Raw genomic sequence first — 17075 nt, 5'->3', positions numbered from 1 at the left:
TGCATGAGAAACCACAACTGCGAGTGGGCGGTAAGCGGAGATGTGCATGAACAGATTAGCAGGAAATTAAACTTGGGTTTCAGCTGAGGTTGCCCAAAAGACCAAACCCGCTACCACAGCCGTGTTGTTGCCGAGAGAGCCGTCGGAGAAGTAAGTTCATCTCAGATTTGCGTGCAGTCGATGAAACTTCCAATTATATATTTTATGAAATAATATATTGTATGTAGCCTACAGCATAGAAGAAAATGTTGTGTGGCGTAAAATAATAGATAGCACTACCCAATAGGAAAATGTTGCTCATGGTCTTCAATTGAATGTGACATTGAATGTTTTTTTGTTTTTGCAACTGTAGTTTAATGTGTACTTCAGTTAATGGATAATGTTTTGTCGCACCTATGGTTTCATTTTCATGCTCTTTTTCTTGTCAGTGATAATAAACTTGAACTTGCACTGCACTGTGGCAGAACAAGATTCCAGTCAGACGAGGCTGCTCAACTGAAGTTCTAGTTCGGACAGCGCTGGACAAGAGCTCCAGACAATGATCATGGTCCATACACGGTGAGATAAGTAAAGGTGTCCAATATTCCCAGTTTAATCACACAGGGTCTTCCTTTTGTGCTCTTGGGTTTGAGAATGAAACGGGTATGTACCAGTTATGGGATAAATATGAATGTAAATATGCTTCTTAAAAGGAAACTTTATTGGAAAAATTATAATAATGGAATGTATGTGGGAGCAGGCTAATTAAAACATGAATAATAAAACCCCTGAGCTTAATTGTTTTTCAAAGCAATTTGAATACTAATTCCAGAAATGAACTATTATTTCATTGTATGTATATTTTTACAATATTTAAGTATTTATAGGGGTAATACCTTACTATGAAAAACAACATAAACGTAAGTGAATAGTGAACTAAGAAGGATTCACAGAAGCTGACGGCAACTTCTCCACCTCAAGCTCTGGAACACGTCCATTTTTTACATTTACATTTTAGTCATTTGGCAGACGCTTTTAATCCAAAGCGACTTACAAGTGCATAGGTTCTACCACAAGTCAAAGCATCACATCCAATACTAGAAAAATACACCTGGACTGCTGTTCTAAACATATAGTCGTCATCATAAGTGTTATTTTTTATTTTTTTTTATTTATTTTTTTGGGGGGGGGGGGGGGGGGGGTTAGACAGGGATAGGGGTATCAGAAGGGGGGGGCGGGGTAAATCAGGAGGGGGGACTAAGGTAGAGTTTGAAGAGGTGTGTTTTGAGTCTGCGTCGAAATAGGGGGAGGGATTCTGCTGTCCTGACAGTGGTAGGCAAGTCATTCCACCACTGAGGAACCAGAACGGAAAACAGGCGTGAACGTGCAGCTCGACCGCCAGGTGCCCGTAGAGAGGGAATCGTAAGGCGACCAGAGCTGGCAGACCGGAGTGGTCTAGCTGGGGAGTAGGGAGTGATCAGGGATTGTATGTAATGTGGGGCAGTCCCCTTAGCAGCCTGAAATGCCAACACTAGGGCCTTGAATCGGATGCGTGCGGCAATAGGAAGCCAGTGGAGGCCAATGAGAAGCGGGGTGACATGAGCCGACCTGGGCTGACTGGTGATCAAGCGGGCTGCAGCATTCTGGACCAGCTGGAGGGGCTTGATGGCGCACGCTGGGAGACCGGCTAGGAGGGAGTTGCAGTAATCCAGGCGGGAAATGACGAGCGCCTGGACTAGGAGCTGGGTGGCTTTCTCCGTCAGGAGATGACGGATGCGGCGTATATTAAACAGAAAGAACCTGCAGGTTCTGGCAGTGGAGGATACTTGTGGAGCCAGGGAGAGGCAGTTATCAAGAGTCACCCCAAGATTCTTTGCCGTACGGGAGGAGGAAACTACAAAGTCCTCCACAGTCAGTGAGAGGTCGATTGACGGAGAGGACTTAGCAGGGATGTAGAGAAGCTCAGTTTTGGCAAGGTTGAGCTTCAGGTGATGGGAAGTCATCCATGCAGAGATATCAGCCAAGCAGGCAGAGATCTGTGTGGTGATTTGGGTGTCAGGGAGGAAGGAAATGAAGAGTTGGGTGTCATCAGCGTAGGAGTGATAAGAGAAGCCGTGGGAAGAGATAACAGAACCAAGAGACATGGTGTATAGCGAGAAGAGGAGAGGCCCAAGAACCGAGCCCTGCGGGACTCCAGTTCGTAGGGGTTGAGGGTCGGAGAGTGCGCCCCTCCAAGTCACCTGGTAGGAGCGACCAGAGAGGTAGGAGGAAAACCAAGCGAGTGCAGAACCTGTGACACCCATCCCAGACAGCGATGAGAGCAGAATCTCATGGTTGACTGTATCGAAGGCGGCCGACAGGTCGAGGAAGATGAGGACAGAGGAGAGGGATTTTGCTTTAGCAGAGTGGAGTGCCTCAGTGACCGCGAGCAGGGCGGTTTCAGTGGAGCGGCCACTCTTGAAGCCAGACTGGTTGGGGTCATGGTGATTGTTGTGGAGAAGATAAGTGGACAGTTGGGAGCAGACCGCCCGTTCCAGGGTTTTAGCAAGAAAGGGGAGAAGAGAGACAGGCCGGTAGTTGTTCAGGGCAGAGGGATCGAGAGTAGGTTTTTTGAGGAGGGGAGTGACTCTGGCCCTCTTCAGGGAAGAGGGCATGGTGCCGGAAGAGAGGGAGGTGTTGATTAGAGAGGAGAGAAAAGGGAGAATGTCCTCAGATATAGATTGTAGGAGGGGAGAGGGGATGGGGTCAAGAGGACAGGTGGTTGGGCGGTGGGAAGTAAGGAGTTTCAGCGTGTCGGCGTCAGAGAGGGGAGAAAAGGAGGTTAGGGAGTTGGGGAGGGTAGGAGGGTCAGCAGGGGTGGAGGGTTGGGAGAAGGAATTGCGAATAGCATCGACCTTCTTTTCAAAGAAGGAGACAAAGTCATCAGGTGTGAGTGATGAGGGGGGTGGGGGGGGAGGGGGGGCCAGAAGAGAGGAGAAAGTTGAAAACAGAGGAGAAAGTTGAAAACGTCCGGACCAAGACTTGCAAGTACAGCTGAATACAAGGACACAAATTGAATCATTACGCCAAATAATTATTTAAATACAGCCTAAAGTTGAAATAGATCATTAGCAAATGTGACTGAAAGAGTGTCGATGTGAATCAACAATGTAAGTTTTTATTGCCTTGCAGGGAGGACCTGGGTCAGTTGACTGCTGGCGACATTTCAGGCACCATGAGCTGTATTCACACGGTGCAGGAGTTCTGCGACAGATACGGAAAATGGCTCCTACAGAGAGAGTCTGAGCTGAAGAGGATGCGGGACATCAGGGACAGAGCGGAGAAGATCAATCTCACAACTGACCACTTCCTAAAATCAAAAACCAAGATGAAGGCCTTCTGGGAGTATGTGTGGAGCAAGGTGACCAAGGTAACCGCGAGGAAAAGGGCCCAGAAGCTGGAGAAGGAGCTGGGATGCCTGCTCCAAGACACCTTGGAGGGGCTTGAGAAGCTGACCCAGTTCCTGCAGGCTGTGGAGATGCTGGCGGTCACGTCGCTCTCCGTCTTCGAGGAGGAGAATCCGGTGTGCCAGCTCCCCGAGGGGGTGAGCGCTGATGCCGTTCGTTCAGTCATCACCGCCGCCAGGGGAGCCTGTCCCCTTTTGATCCATTTCCAGAGAGACGACGGCAAATTCTTTCAGACCAGCCTGGTGAACGTGGACCTGCTGGCTTTCCAGCTGGACAAATACTTGAGGGTTTCCCAGGAGTTGTGTGAGAAGCTCCAGAAAAGGTATTTTTAATGTTTCAATCATATCAACATACTCCTCGATTCCCCAGCAGATCATTGATACCTTCCACTTTTTCCTAGCCACTTCACAATGTCATTACAATGTTTTATATTTATTTGATTATTTATTTATTCATTTATTAAGCATAAAATGCCAAATTAAATGTTGATCATGAGAAAAAATTGTTAGCTGTCCCATTCTGCAAGTGGTGTATAAACAAAACCCACCGAGTACCAGTTAAATGTTTCTAGAAAAGCTGACTGAGTTGAAGGATGTAAATTCAACATATTCAAAGTGGAGAGTCAGATGAAATTTCTGACATTGGTTTACGGGCGGGCCTAAATGTGCCAAATTAAAAATGTCCATGGGTCATATCTCAGCTAATGTTATTCGTAATGTGTTTTATCTTCACACAATGAGAAAGTGCTCTCAGATTACTCTTATTTAGAAATAAAATTGCACTAAAAATACTGTTTAATTTTGGAGATATACCGACCAAAATTGGTCCCTCAGGAAGGGATACAAAAGTAGATGCATTTGTTCTGAATTCTACCTATGAAATTACCTCAAAATACAAGTTTCCAAATATAGAGGGTTTTTCCTTACAACGGTTTTGTTCTCAGTTTGTGCAGTGATGCATTTTTCATTGTCACATTTTAAGGCAAATTTTAAATGGCTCTACCAGCAAAACAAAATGGAGTATGAGGCTGCATTTGTCAGGAGGTCTATATCTCACCATTATCTACCAAGACAGAGGTAGATAATGATGTTGGCATGGAATGGCCCTTTTGCATTTGTAGAGTGCAGAACTGACTCTAGAATCACTGAAGTGGTTTAGCTCGACTGGACACAATTTTCACAGCTGATATTTTCTCTTTTTTCCAGTTCAGGAAGTATATCATTTCTTGGAATGAATAATAGGTAAACAGAAATATTTCCCTCATTAAATTCACCAGTTTAAGCCTTTCCCCTGTGCATATGTGGATAGATATTGTGTTCTGCATCTCAGTGTATACAGTCCATATCAGTTATCAGTTTTACATTCTTAAGACATTGTACATGCAGTATTTAATGTAACACTAATATACATAATTCTTCACAAATCGAACATTATTTTTGAATCCATTATAGTCGCCAAACACTCTTAAATTCATTTGAGATGTCTCATACAGTGCCAGATTTTTCTCATTCTTCCAAGGACAAAGAAAGCCCCATGCCCCAATTTGTAACTTTTGTAACTGTTTGCTCCGACCCTCAACCCGCAACCACAGTGGTTGAGGGTCGGAGCATTAGCAAATGTGGCTGAAAGAGTGTCGATGAGAATCGACGATTTAAGTTTTTATTGCCTTGCAGGGAGGAACCGGATCAGCTGGCTGCTGGCTACATTTCAGGCACCATGAGCTGTATTCACACGGTGCAGGAGTTCTGCAACATACACTCAATATGGCTCCTACAGAGAGAGACAGAGCTGAAGAGGATGCGAGACATCAGGGACAGAGCAGTGAAGATCAACCTCACAACTGACCACTACAAAAAATCAAAAAACAAGCCGAAGGCCTTCAGGGAGTTTATGTGGAGCAAGGTGACCAAGGTAACCGCGGGGAAAAGGGCCCAGATGCTGGAGAAGGAGCTGGGATGCCTGCTCCAAGACACCTTGAAGGGGCTTGAGAAGCTGACCCCGTTCCTGCAGGCTGTGGAGATGCTGGCGGTCACGTCGCTCTCCGTCTTCGAGGAGGAGAATCCGGTGTGCCAGCTCCCTGAGGGGGTGAGCGCTGATGCCGTTCGTTCAGTCATCACCGCCGCCAGGGGAGCCTGTCCCCTTTTGATCCATTTCAAGAGAGACGACGGTGAATTCTTTCAGACCAGCCTGGTGAACGTGGACCTGCTGGCTTTCCAGCTGGACAAATACTTGAGGGTTTCCCAGGAGCTGTGTGAGAAGCTCCAGAAAAGGTATTTTTAATGTTTCAATCATGTCAACATTCTCCTCGATTCCCCAGCAGATCATCGATACCTTCCACTTTTACCTAGCCACTTCACAACGTCATTAAAATGTTTTATATGTGATTATTTATTCATTTATTTATTTATTAAGTATATAATGCCAAATTAAATGTTGATTATGAAGAAGAACCATTAGCTGTCCCATTACTGCTATTATAAGCAAAACTCACTGAGTAATGTTTCAAGAAAAGTTGATTGAGATGGTAAATTGGTGGCATTTATATAGCCAAAGCGCTGTACAATTCATGATTCTCATTCACCCATTCATACATACACTCACACACCAGCGGTGATTGGCTGCCATGCAAGGCACTGACCAACTGGTCAGGAGGATTTGAGGGTTAGGTGTCTTGCTCAAGGACACTTCGACACACCAAGGGCGGGATCGAACTGGCAACCTTCTGACTGCCAGATGACTACTCATACCACCTGAGCCAATGTTGACCATGTATGAAAGATGAAGGATGGAACTTCAATTTATTTGGAGGGTCTGGTTGGCCAGGGCCTCTCTGTGTGGAATTTGCATGTTCTCCCCGTGTTCACATTTTTTCATCTGGGTACTCCGCTTTCCTCCTACAGTCCAAAGACATGCAAGTTATGCTGATTGAAGAGTCTAAATTGCCCGTAGGTATGAGTGTGTGAGTGAATGGTGCGTGTGCCCTGTGATGGACTTCCTGGCTTTCACCCAATGTATGCTGGGATAGGCTCCAGCCCCCCCGTGACCCTGTTCAGGATAAGCGGGTTCAGATAATGACTGCTTCCTCAGTCAAATAGAATTCTAAATGCTTCTGTGTATTCTAGTATTAGGGCCAGTGTTCCCACTTTGTCAGTGGAATAGGAGACGGGATATCTTGTTTGTCTCGCGTTCACTTTGCCGTTCCTAGGTTTTAGGTATGCTTTATTGCCGTTGGGAGCCTGCGTAGTTTTCCTCCCTGGCGCAGTTTGCGTAGGCTACCTATGTCATAAGTTTTTCCTCAAAGGTCTTAGATTAAAATTGTCCACCGGTTCTTATAGGTCGTTCGCTTCATTGCCTAAATTGCCGGGGAGTTATTGAATCCATTTATGGTTTACCCCATCCTCCTCTGGGGTGCGTCCCTGGTCTCTAGGGTGTCCCCAGAAAAAAACTCAGTGGTTATCTCACATCTTGTGACTTGTAGAACCCAACTTGGTCGCGTTTGGACCTCTTATCCCGCTCCCTTACATTATCAAGACAGAGGAAAAGAGAAAAAGAGTGGTGCTCGAGGAGTTGACATGGAATGGCCCTTTGGAATTTGTAGAGTGCAGACAGACTCTAGAATCAGTATGGAAATCAGTTTAGGAAGACTGGACACAATTTTCACAGCTGATATTTTCTATTTTTTTCCAGTTCAGGAAGTATATCATTTCTTGGAATGAATTATAGGTAAGGAGAAATATTTCCCCCAATACATTCACCCGTTGAAGCCTTTCCCCTGTGTTTCTGCATGTGTGAATATATATTGTGTTTTGAATCTCTTAATGCATACAGACCGTATGAGTTATTAGTTTTACATTCATGACACATTATACATATAGTACTAATATACACTCACTGAGCACTTTATTTGGAAAAATGTTACTTTAGATAATCACATGAATAAGTTGGTATAATAATCAGCCATTTGTGTGGCAGCAGTGCAATGCATACAATCATGTAGATAGGGGTCAGGAACTTCAGTTAATGTTCACATCAACCATCAGAATGGGGACAAAATGTGATCTAAGTGACTTGGAATGACTTGGACTTGACCGTGGAATGATTGTTGGTGGCATTATTTTTGAATTTATTATACTCACCAAACACGTTTAAATTCATTGCCGGATTTTTCTCATTCTTCCTAGGACAAAGAAAGCCCCATGCCCAAATTTGACCAACGAAGCCATTCAGAACATGTATGAACATTTGACTGACCTGACGAGCATCAGGTAAGTACATTCTGATCCTTACTGAGGTTTAATGTCAACAGAGACATTTTACAGTAAATTCATTGTGTGTGATATAGGTGCAGTTATCACAGGTGATTTGTTTGCTTTGATAATGGCTTGTTCCTGCTGTAGTGTGTTGAGGAAATATTTTTGTCTCTTTTCCTCCTCGTCCCTTTTACGTGGGTGAAGTTGTATTGGCAGCAATGATGTTGAAGAAATATTCAGAGTCAATAGTTGTTCATTACAAATCTTCAGTTTAAAATAAAATCGATGAATCTGGGGAATCTGTGTGCTCCGTGCAAGAAGCTTCAAGAGACCAGACAATTCAAAAGTAACAGTAGGAAGTATCCTAGTCTTTATACAATATAGCTAACCAATCATTTGTCACATAACATCACATTGTCTCTCTTAACCCGCCTTAATATTTTCTTGTCACTCCATGAAAGCTGAGCTGAGGCAAATTGGCTGGTGATCACTAACTCAAAACATTTCTCTGCAAAGACCCACATTGCTTGACCTGCTTCACTTAGTCAAAACAGGTAGTATCCAATGGCATGGTTTTTAAACACCTGATTAAGTGTTCTCTGCACTTCCATTCAACAAACTCTGTACTTTGCAGCTCAATGTGTTTGAACAGACACACAGTTCTAATTACTCATGCTGACTTATTCACTTATTCTCAATTCTAACCATTTCACAGTTTTAATAAAAGCATTTAAATCAAACTTCATCATTATTCTAAAAATAATCACAGGAAAATGAAAGTGTTCACCTTTAATTTAACAGAATGTTTCTAGAAATAGAGTAGTAATAATAATAATAATAATGTGTAATTTAGCTGATGCTCTTATCCAAAGTGACTTACGGGGGCCTACTGGGTCTATTTGATTTATGGATTATACTTCAAATATAAGAAAAAAGTACCGCACCATGCAAATATGTGAATAATAACCAGCTTACCTAGTCAAATAAAACTAGCAAAGGTATCATCCTATCGTAATAACACAAGTAAAGGTTCACAGGGAGGTAGGGAGGGAAGGGGAGAAGTGCAGCTTGAAGAGGTGTGTCTTCAGTCTGCACTTGAAGGTGGTAAGAGATTCTGCTGTTCTGACCATGGGGAGTTTGTTCCACCACCGTGGAGCCAGAACAGACAGCAGTCGTGAGTGGAAGGTGGACATGCGGTGAGGGGGAGGTGGCAGGTGGCCTCTGGTGGCTGAATGAAGAGGTCTGGCAGGCTTGTAGGGTCTGATCTTTTGGAGGTAAACTGGGGCTGACCCCTTAACTACCAGGAAAGCTAGCACCAATATTTTGAATTGGATGCGAGCCATGACAAGCAGGCAGTGGAGGGAAGTAAGCAGGAGGGTGACGTGAGGAAGGTTGATGACCAGGCAAGCTGCTGCATTCTGGATGAGTTGGAGAGGTGTGATGGCAGATGCTGGAAGGCCAGCCAGGAGAGAGTTGCAGTCAAAACGATCGCTTGGACCAGGAGCTGGGTCGAGTAGGGTGTGAGAAAAGGGCGGATTCTCCGTATGTTGTTTAGGAAGAACCTGCATGACCGGGTCACTGCCACAATGTTCCCGGAGAGGGACAGTCTGCTGTCCATCACCCCGCTGAGGTTCCTTGAACAGGGTGATGGCGTCACTGAGGTATCCCCTCGGGAAATGGAGAGATCTAGATGGGGAGAGGTTTCAGTCATACCTGGGTTGAGCTTTAGATGGTGGTCGTCCATCCAGCTCTGGATGTCACTCAGGCAAGCAGAGATGCGGGCTGAAACCTGTGTGATGATACTCAACTCTTTTGGGAATGAGAAGAAGAGTTGGGTATCATCAGCGTAGCAGTGGTAGGACAGACCATGAGCAGTAATAACAGGCCCAAGGGATCTAGTGTAAAGAGAGAAAAGAAGCAGTCCAAGGACTGAGCCCTGGGGAACTACCTATTGCAAGGGGCTGAGGTTTCGATTCTCTACCAGCCCAGCCAACCTGGGAGGAGCAACCTGAGAGGTAGGACTCAATCCAGTTCAAGGCTGTGCCGCAAATCCTTGTTGCTGACAGGGAGGACAGGAGGATGGAGAGATCCACAGTGTCAAAGGCAGCAGAGAGGTCTAGAAGAATCAGGACCGAGGAGAAGGAGGCTGCTCGCGCAGCAAGGAGTGATTCACTGATGGAGAGGAGCGCGGTCTCCGTTGAGTGGCCAGGTCTGAAGCCAGACTGATGGGGTTCAAGCAGGTTGTTCTTGGAAAAGAAGGACAGAGACTAAGACTAAGCAGGGGACAACCCCCTGGAGCAATGTGCGGCTACAGATCTTGCTCAAGGGCCCAACAGCTGTGTGGATCTTATTGTGGCTACACTGGGGCTTGAATCATCAACCTTCCGGGTCTCAGTCATGCACCTGAGCGACTAGGTTACAGGCTGCCCAAAGTGCATGCTCAAATTGCATTACAAAAATAAAACATGCTTATATACCTTAACATCAGTTAAGTTTGCTTTGGAAAAATATGTTGTACATTGTGAGATTTGAGTCTTTGATTGAGTGCCATTTGTCAATGATGTAACAAGGGAAAGACCACTGCGTATAAACACTGGTGTCAGGGAGGGGAAACATCTGATTACAGCAGCTGACAAGAACTGAAATCTTGATCTCTGCTCATTCCAGAATCTGTGTACATTTTCACACTTTGTTTCTCCCAGTAATTGGCATGAGGCTATACACTGTAGGCTGCAGTACGGTTGAGAATTCCGAAACTGCTGAAAAACACAAAAAAAAGGGGAAAGTCACGGAACAGGCAAAAAAAAAAAAAAAAGGTAAAACTCCCGGTATCTGTGACTTCCTTGACAAAGACTCCTGGCCGTAATTATAAGGCCTATCCTATAATCTCAAGGCATTTTATGTACAGTGCAGTCCGTAAGTACTTGGACATTTTGGCTGTACTCCAACAAACAAATGTTTGAGGGTTTTTACATCCATATTAGGTTAAAGGTGTAGGAATAACAGCCCCATTTACACATAGTTCACCCATTTTAGGGGACCAAAAGTAATTGGTCAAATTATCACAAACTGAAAGAAAGTAATCATATTCAATATTTTGTCGCTAATTCTTTGTAATCAATGACTGCCTGACGCCTATGATCCATGGGCATCACCTGATGTGGATATCTACCCTGGTGATGCTCTGCCAGGCCCTCTTCAGCTCCTGCTTGTTTTGGGGCCTATTTGCCTTCAGTCTGGTCTTCAGCAACTGAAATACATACTCAATTGGATTGAGATTAGGTGATTGATTTGGCCAGTCAAGAAAATTCCACTATTTGCCCCGAAAAAAACCTCTTGGTTGCTTTGACGGTATGTTATTGTCCTGCTGCATGATGAATCATTGTCCGATCAGTTTTGATGCATTTGCTTGGATCTGGATAAGTCTCTGTATACTTCAGCAGTGACGTCAGTGAGCGAGTTCCAGTGGCAGCCATACATGCCCAAGCCATAATACCTGCACCATGTTTGACAGATCAGGTGGTGGGCTTTCGGATCTTGAGCTCTTCCTTTTTTTTCTCCCCAAGGTCTTCTTTCATAACTTAATATTCCATACAATTTTGTTCTAGATCTCAACAGGTTTTTTAATGTACATTTTGCAAACTGTAACCTGGCCATTCTATTTTTGAGGCTTGCCAGGGGTTTGCATCTTGTGGTGAGCCCTCTGACATTATGTTGACATTGATGGTCAATGTCCATGTACCTACAGACTGCAAATAAAAATTGTGGATGTATTTTTATTATATTGTGGAAATAAATGTAACACAAGAAGGGAGTGGACAAATTACCCAGAGATCTGTTGTGTAAAGTAAAATGTCTTGGAGCCCTGGCTCATAGTGAAACCTCTCCCCCTCAGATTAGACCGGCACTTCAGGATGACCTACCTGTTCAGGGGATCAGCCCAGCGGTTCATCGGCCTGTTCAGCCACCGCTGCTCCAGGATGCAGCAGTTCCTGGTGGCTCTGGAGGAAGAAGCAGTGCAGCTGGACAGGATGAAGATGAGGGCCAGCATCTCCAGAGTGGCGGGCAACAGTGTAGGCTTTGTGGGAGGCATTGTGTCCATCGCGGGCCTGGCTCTGGTCCCTGTCACGGCGGGGGCATCGCTGACCCTCACGATGGTCAGCACGGGGTTGGTGGTCACCAGTGTCGTGAACAGCTTCGTTTCAGGTACCACCGAATTATTGTTCAACACTCACCACGGGAAAAAGATCAATAAAATCTTCCAGAGCTACTTTGAAGATGTGGAGACTATGCTGGAGTGTCTGGAGCAAGCGGCCAGGTGCATTATTTGCAACATGGTGCCAGATGGGCTGGATGTTCCGACAGTTATTGAGAAGGCCACCAAAACCGCATGTTCTGTGAGTAAAGGGATAAAAACCATTGTGGATTGTGCTTCCGCCAAAAAGGTGCTCAGAGCCAAAGAGTTGGCCTCAACATCAAATGCTGCCCGAAACGTCCCCAACAGGGCGGCCGATCTCACCGATCTCGGGCAGTTGGCTAAGGGCACTCCCCTCGCCCTAAGCAAGTATGCCAGGGTGGGGTCCATCGCCTTAAACTCCTTCTTCATCGGCATGGACCTCTACTTAATCTGCAAAGACAGCATCAGCCTGGCCAATGGGGACAAGAGCGAAGTGTCAAGGGTCATCCGCGAGAAGGCCAGTCTGTGGAAGACCGAGCTGGATGCATGGGAGAAGATCCTTCACTCTCTGTGCATCGGGAGATTGAGCTTTGAAATGAGTGAGAAGGTCCTGCAGATGCCATTTTACACCTAGCTGAAGAATACAGTTAGGCTGTAACAACTGCAATGTTGTGAAACCTGGGGCCTCATTTTCATAACAATATTACGATCAAATTTTATCTTAAATAGTGGCTCATGCAGAAAACTATGAGTAAGTAGTTATTTCTGAAATCCGACTTAGAGATGAATTCATAAATACATCAATGTAAAGTTTTTACTAGAGGCAAACAGGCCCAAAATCAAAATATATTCAAAACTAGGCTAAAAACGTTCATGTTCTGCAGTATCTATGAGTTAACACTTTCACTCTGATTTACTTTTTTACTTTTTATATCTTATTTTTATTATCTTATTCTTATTTTTATTGTCATTGTATTATATATACACTTATTTTTATTCTTATTTTTTATACACTTATATTTTTCAAAATCTATTCTCCTTGTTCTGTATTTGTATGCTCTCTGTAAAGCACTTTGAATTGTCATTGCTGTATGAAATATGCTATATCAATAAACTTGCCTTGCCTATTATTTTTTAGATATGCTCACTGAGCACTGTAACTACCAATATTTTCTTAAGCTCAAAGTATTAGGGGGAGTCCTCTTCTTTCGTGTCATCATCAGATGTCCAGCTCAGTAGCGTACAGCCACGCCCTCGTTTCAGGTCCCACATCGAAGAGGCCGGCCTCCGAGGGTGGTTTATACAGGGGACAGGCGGTGACTATGTGGTCAGCGGTCTGCTCCGGCTCCCCACACTCACATGCTGCTCCGTCCGCCAGGCCCCACTTCCTCATAGATGTTTTGAAGCAGCCGACTCCAGTTCGCAGGCGGTTCAGCAGGGTCCATTGCCGGCGTGGCAGTTCCTCTCCTTTAATGTGGCCTCCCGGGTCCTGGATGTGACAGTGGAGGCGTGTGGCCCGGCCCACTCCCCCTCCTGCTTCCAGGCTGCCGCCAGCCATGCCTGTAGACAGGTCCTGAGGGATGGACCTGAGCAGCTCTTGTGCCGCCTTGTTGTACGAATGGTGGGACTTGAGTCTATTTAGAGGCAGCATTGTTGTGGTGGTGTTGTGCAGGATATGCCAGTCATTTCCTTGCTAGGGCGAGGGCAGCAGCCTCTCGTCGGAGGCCGGCCGGGGCTATTCCCACTAGTACTGGCAGGTGTAGGCGCCATTTGCGCCATTTGCGCAGGTAGGCTGCCAGGATTCCCATGTCCTGGTTTAGGCCGTCTTCCATCGCCTCCCATGTTGGTCGTCACATCATGATGGCCAGGTCATCAGCGTAGCCATATTTCCGGGACGTTGTCTCCGGTGGATCATAGATGTATATGTTGAACAACATCGGTGCGAGGACAGACCCCTGCGGAACGCCATTCCTCAGCCTCCTGAGCCTGCTGCATTGTCCATCACTGGTCTGTAAGGTGAAGCTGCGGTTCGTCAGCATCTCCATGATGAACTTCACAATATGCCAGTCGGGGATGGTCTTTAGTAGCTTTAGGTGGAGTCCATGGTGTCATAAGCAGCTGTGAGATCCAGCAACACTACTCCAGCCTTCTCTTTTTGCTGGAAGCTGTCCTCAATATCTTGAGCGAGCAGTGTCACCTGGTCGACCGTTGACAGTCCGCGACGGAAACCGGCCTGTCCCCGTGGGAGTTGTGGGTCCACTACTGGCTCGATGCGGCTATGGATCATCCTCTCCAAGATCTTGAATGGGACGCAGAGCAGTGAGATGGGTCTGTAGGACTTAGGGTCTTCAGTAGGTTTGTTTGGCTTTGGAAGGGCTACGACAGCAGCACGGCGCCAGATCTTTGGGAGCTTGGACCTCCGGAAGCATGCTGAGTAGAATGAGCAGAGCCATGCGGATGTTTTTGCACTCTGGTGGGTCACAAACTCACGGTGGATGTAATCATGGCTTGGTGCCTTCCCTTGTTTGAGTTTGCTTATGGCCACTTGGAGCTCAGCTGTTGTGAAGTCTCGTGACAGGTTAGCATCCACACTGGCTGCCCTACACAAGGAGGATACCTTGTGTGATGTTGTGCGGGCAAAGTTTTTATCTGCACCTGGGAAGCAGCCATTCTTAAGGAGCTGGGACACGATAGCATTTGCTGTTACTGGGCACTTGGGGGCCGATGCTGGGCACTTGTGGGCCGATGTTGTTGCCTGTCAGCTGGTTGATTGTCCGCCACGCCTTGCGACTAGAGTGGGTGAAGTCAATTAACTCCACAACTTCAGTCCACCTTGTCCTTCGGGTGGCGTCCAGCTTCTGCAGGAGTGCCGTTGCAGACTCATCTTCCCTGGAGCTCGCCTGCTGGTGGACATGCAGGAGGCAGCTGCACTCTTCATCCCAGCCCGGGATGTAGTTTCCGTTATAGCCTCGGGGAATGGTTTTCCTTGCTGCCCCAAGGAGTACTTTGCAGTAGGCTGCGTACCTGGTGTCCACATCGGCAGTATCTGGGTCTGGGAGGCAGACTGATTTTCTCAGTGAATGACTGCCAGTTTGCCTTTCGAAAGTTCCATCTCCTGACGGGTTTCCCTGCTACTAGCTGCACCAGAGACGGAACTTTTATGATGGACGGTCGATGGTGTGAGCGGGGGAACCTTTCCAGAACTCGTCTCACCGGCTTTTGGGCCGTGTGACACACAGCGAAGGCCAGGTCCGGGTTGGTGTGGGTATTCCAACGTGCGGAAAAGAAGCTTGGGGGTTCTTTTGGGTGAAACAGCAGCCCATTGGCTTACTGTCTCTCCGTTTGGTGTTGTAAGGCTGAAACCCCAATCTGTGTGTTGGCAGTTGAAGTCCCCAGCGTACATGGTGGGTACAGGTGCCAGCGGGAGTGATGCCATGGTCAGCGTTGTTGGTGGGGGCTTGTAAACATTGACAACCGATGTGTCCTGCGCTTTAGTAGACAGCCACTCGATGCTCGAGCCTGGTGGAGATTGGCCAGTGGCTGTCCAGCTAAGGTCATTCCTGACAAAGGTTGCAAGTCCATGCTGTTTGCTGTGGATGGACCCAGCAAGTTGGAATCCGGGCAGTTTGAGGATGTTATCACTGTCACAGTGTGTCTCCTGAAGGAGGACGGCTGCTACTTTGTGGGAGTCGGCGAGGTGGTGAGTGACTTCCAGTTTGGCGGTGGTGAGGCCCTCTACATTAAGCTGGAGCACTGACAGAACCTGGTTCTCGATGGTCGGGATGGCCACCCGTCCTGACGTGGACGTACTGTGTCCCTCTGGCCTCTTGCACCCCGGTCTGTCAGCTGGTTGATGACTGATTGGCGACATTTGTTTTTATTCTAAAAAGCTTAACTTCTGTTTTTTTTCACTATTCAACTGCAACTAATTAATTAAATTAATGTTTTTCTTAGTGCTGTTTGTCTATAAAAAGTTTAAAACCTTGCTTTCCATTATTCAACATCGTTAAATGCAAACATTTTGCAATATTTTTGATTAGCATTCATAGAAAGAGGGTTGCATTATGATGTTTGGTATTTGGATACTTAAGTTTGGTCACTTTTGCTTTGTTGTTTGTTTATTTGTTGATTTAAAAATTTAAAAAAAAATAGGCCCTGGTCCGCATCTTTGTTGTACGGGTAGCAATTGAAATTGTACTTCCCTCTAGGGTCTTTCAGTGCACTTAGCCCTGGTTATGGGTATGCACTTTGTTGTACGTTGCTCTGGATAAGAGCGTCTGCCAAATGCCTGTAATGTAATGTCATGTAATGGGGGGGCCTGAAAATCTTTGTAGTTTCAAAGGGGTATTAAGCACTCCAAGAGTGAAAACAAAACACGATGAGGTAGCTTTTAGTCATTCTGCCTCGTGCATCTTGAATAAACTCCCTTTAGAACTCAAACAGGCCCGAAATCGAACACTGAATCTGAATCACTCTGATTTACTCTTTTACTTTTTATATCTTATTTTTATTATTTTGCTCTTATTTTTATTCTCATTGTATTATATATACACTTATTTTTATTCTTATTTTTTATACACTTTTATTTTCTTTAATCTATTCTTTTTGTTCTGTATTTGTTTGCTCTCTGTAAAGCACTTTGAATTGTCATTGCTGTATGAAATGTGCTATATAAATAAACTGGCCTTGCCTATTATTTTTTATGTATGCTCACTGAGCACTGTAACTACCAATATTTTCTTAAGCTCAAAGTATTAGGGGGAGTGGTTAGCCAAAAGATGAATATGTAATGAAAAGTCAGTTTACTTATTAGTCGCGCCAAAAGTATTTCCTAACAAGTCTATGGGAATGTGTAAGCCAATCACAGCAGAAGGGGAAGTGACTAGAGACCAATCAGTAGCAAGTAAACAACTGTGGCGCACCAGGATGGGACGAGACCACGCCTTGAAGAAAGGAGGAGCAGAGGCCTCACAAGTAGTGATGGGAATTCCGGCTCTTTTTAGAGAGCCGGTTCTTTTGGCTCGGCTACCTAAAAAGAGCCGGCTCTTTCGGCTCCCAAGTGGCTCTTCAGATTTTTTGGTGTTTAAATTAATTCATTACCAAAAATAACGTAAAATTATATGTAAAATGAATTACTAATGTAAAAACCATACATTATATCAAATGTTTATTATTTATATGGCTTATTATACTCAAAGAGTGCTACAAAAAATAAATTATAAA

At 45.5% G+C, this 17075-nt stretch overlaps 1 protein-coding gene across 1 annotated transcript; it reads left to right on the top strand.

The window, feature by feature from the left end:
• The first annotated feature begins 544 nt into the window (after nt 1–544).
• On the top strand, nt 545–12486 carry LOC133114981 (uncharacterized). Its single transcript, XM_061224686.1, has 5 exons — nt 545–558; nt 3151–3747; nt 5099–5695; nt 7607–7690; nt 11571–12486. The coding sequence occupies exons 1-5, from the start codon at nt 545–547 to the stop codon at nt 12484–12486; spliced, it is 2208 nt and encodes a 735-aa protein (XP_061080670.1).
• The last annotated feature ends 4589 nt before the right edge of the window (nt 12487–17075 follow it).

This window comes from Conger conger, chromosome 16, assembly GCF_963514075.1.
Source record: "Conger conger chromosome 16, fConCon1.1, whole genome shotgun sequence".
NCBI lineage: Eukaryota > Metazoa > Chordata > Actinopteri > Anguilliformes > Congridae > Conger > Conger conger.
This window is presented reverse-complemented; position numbering and strand designations above follow the sequence as displayed.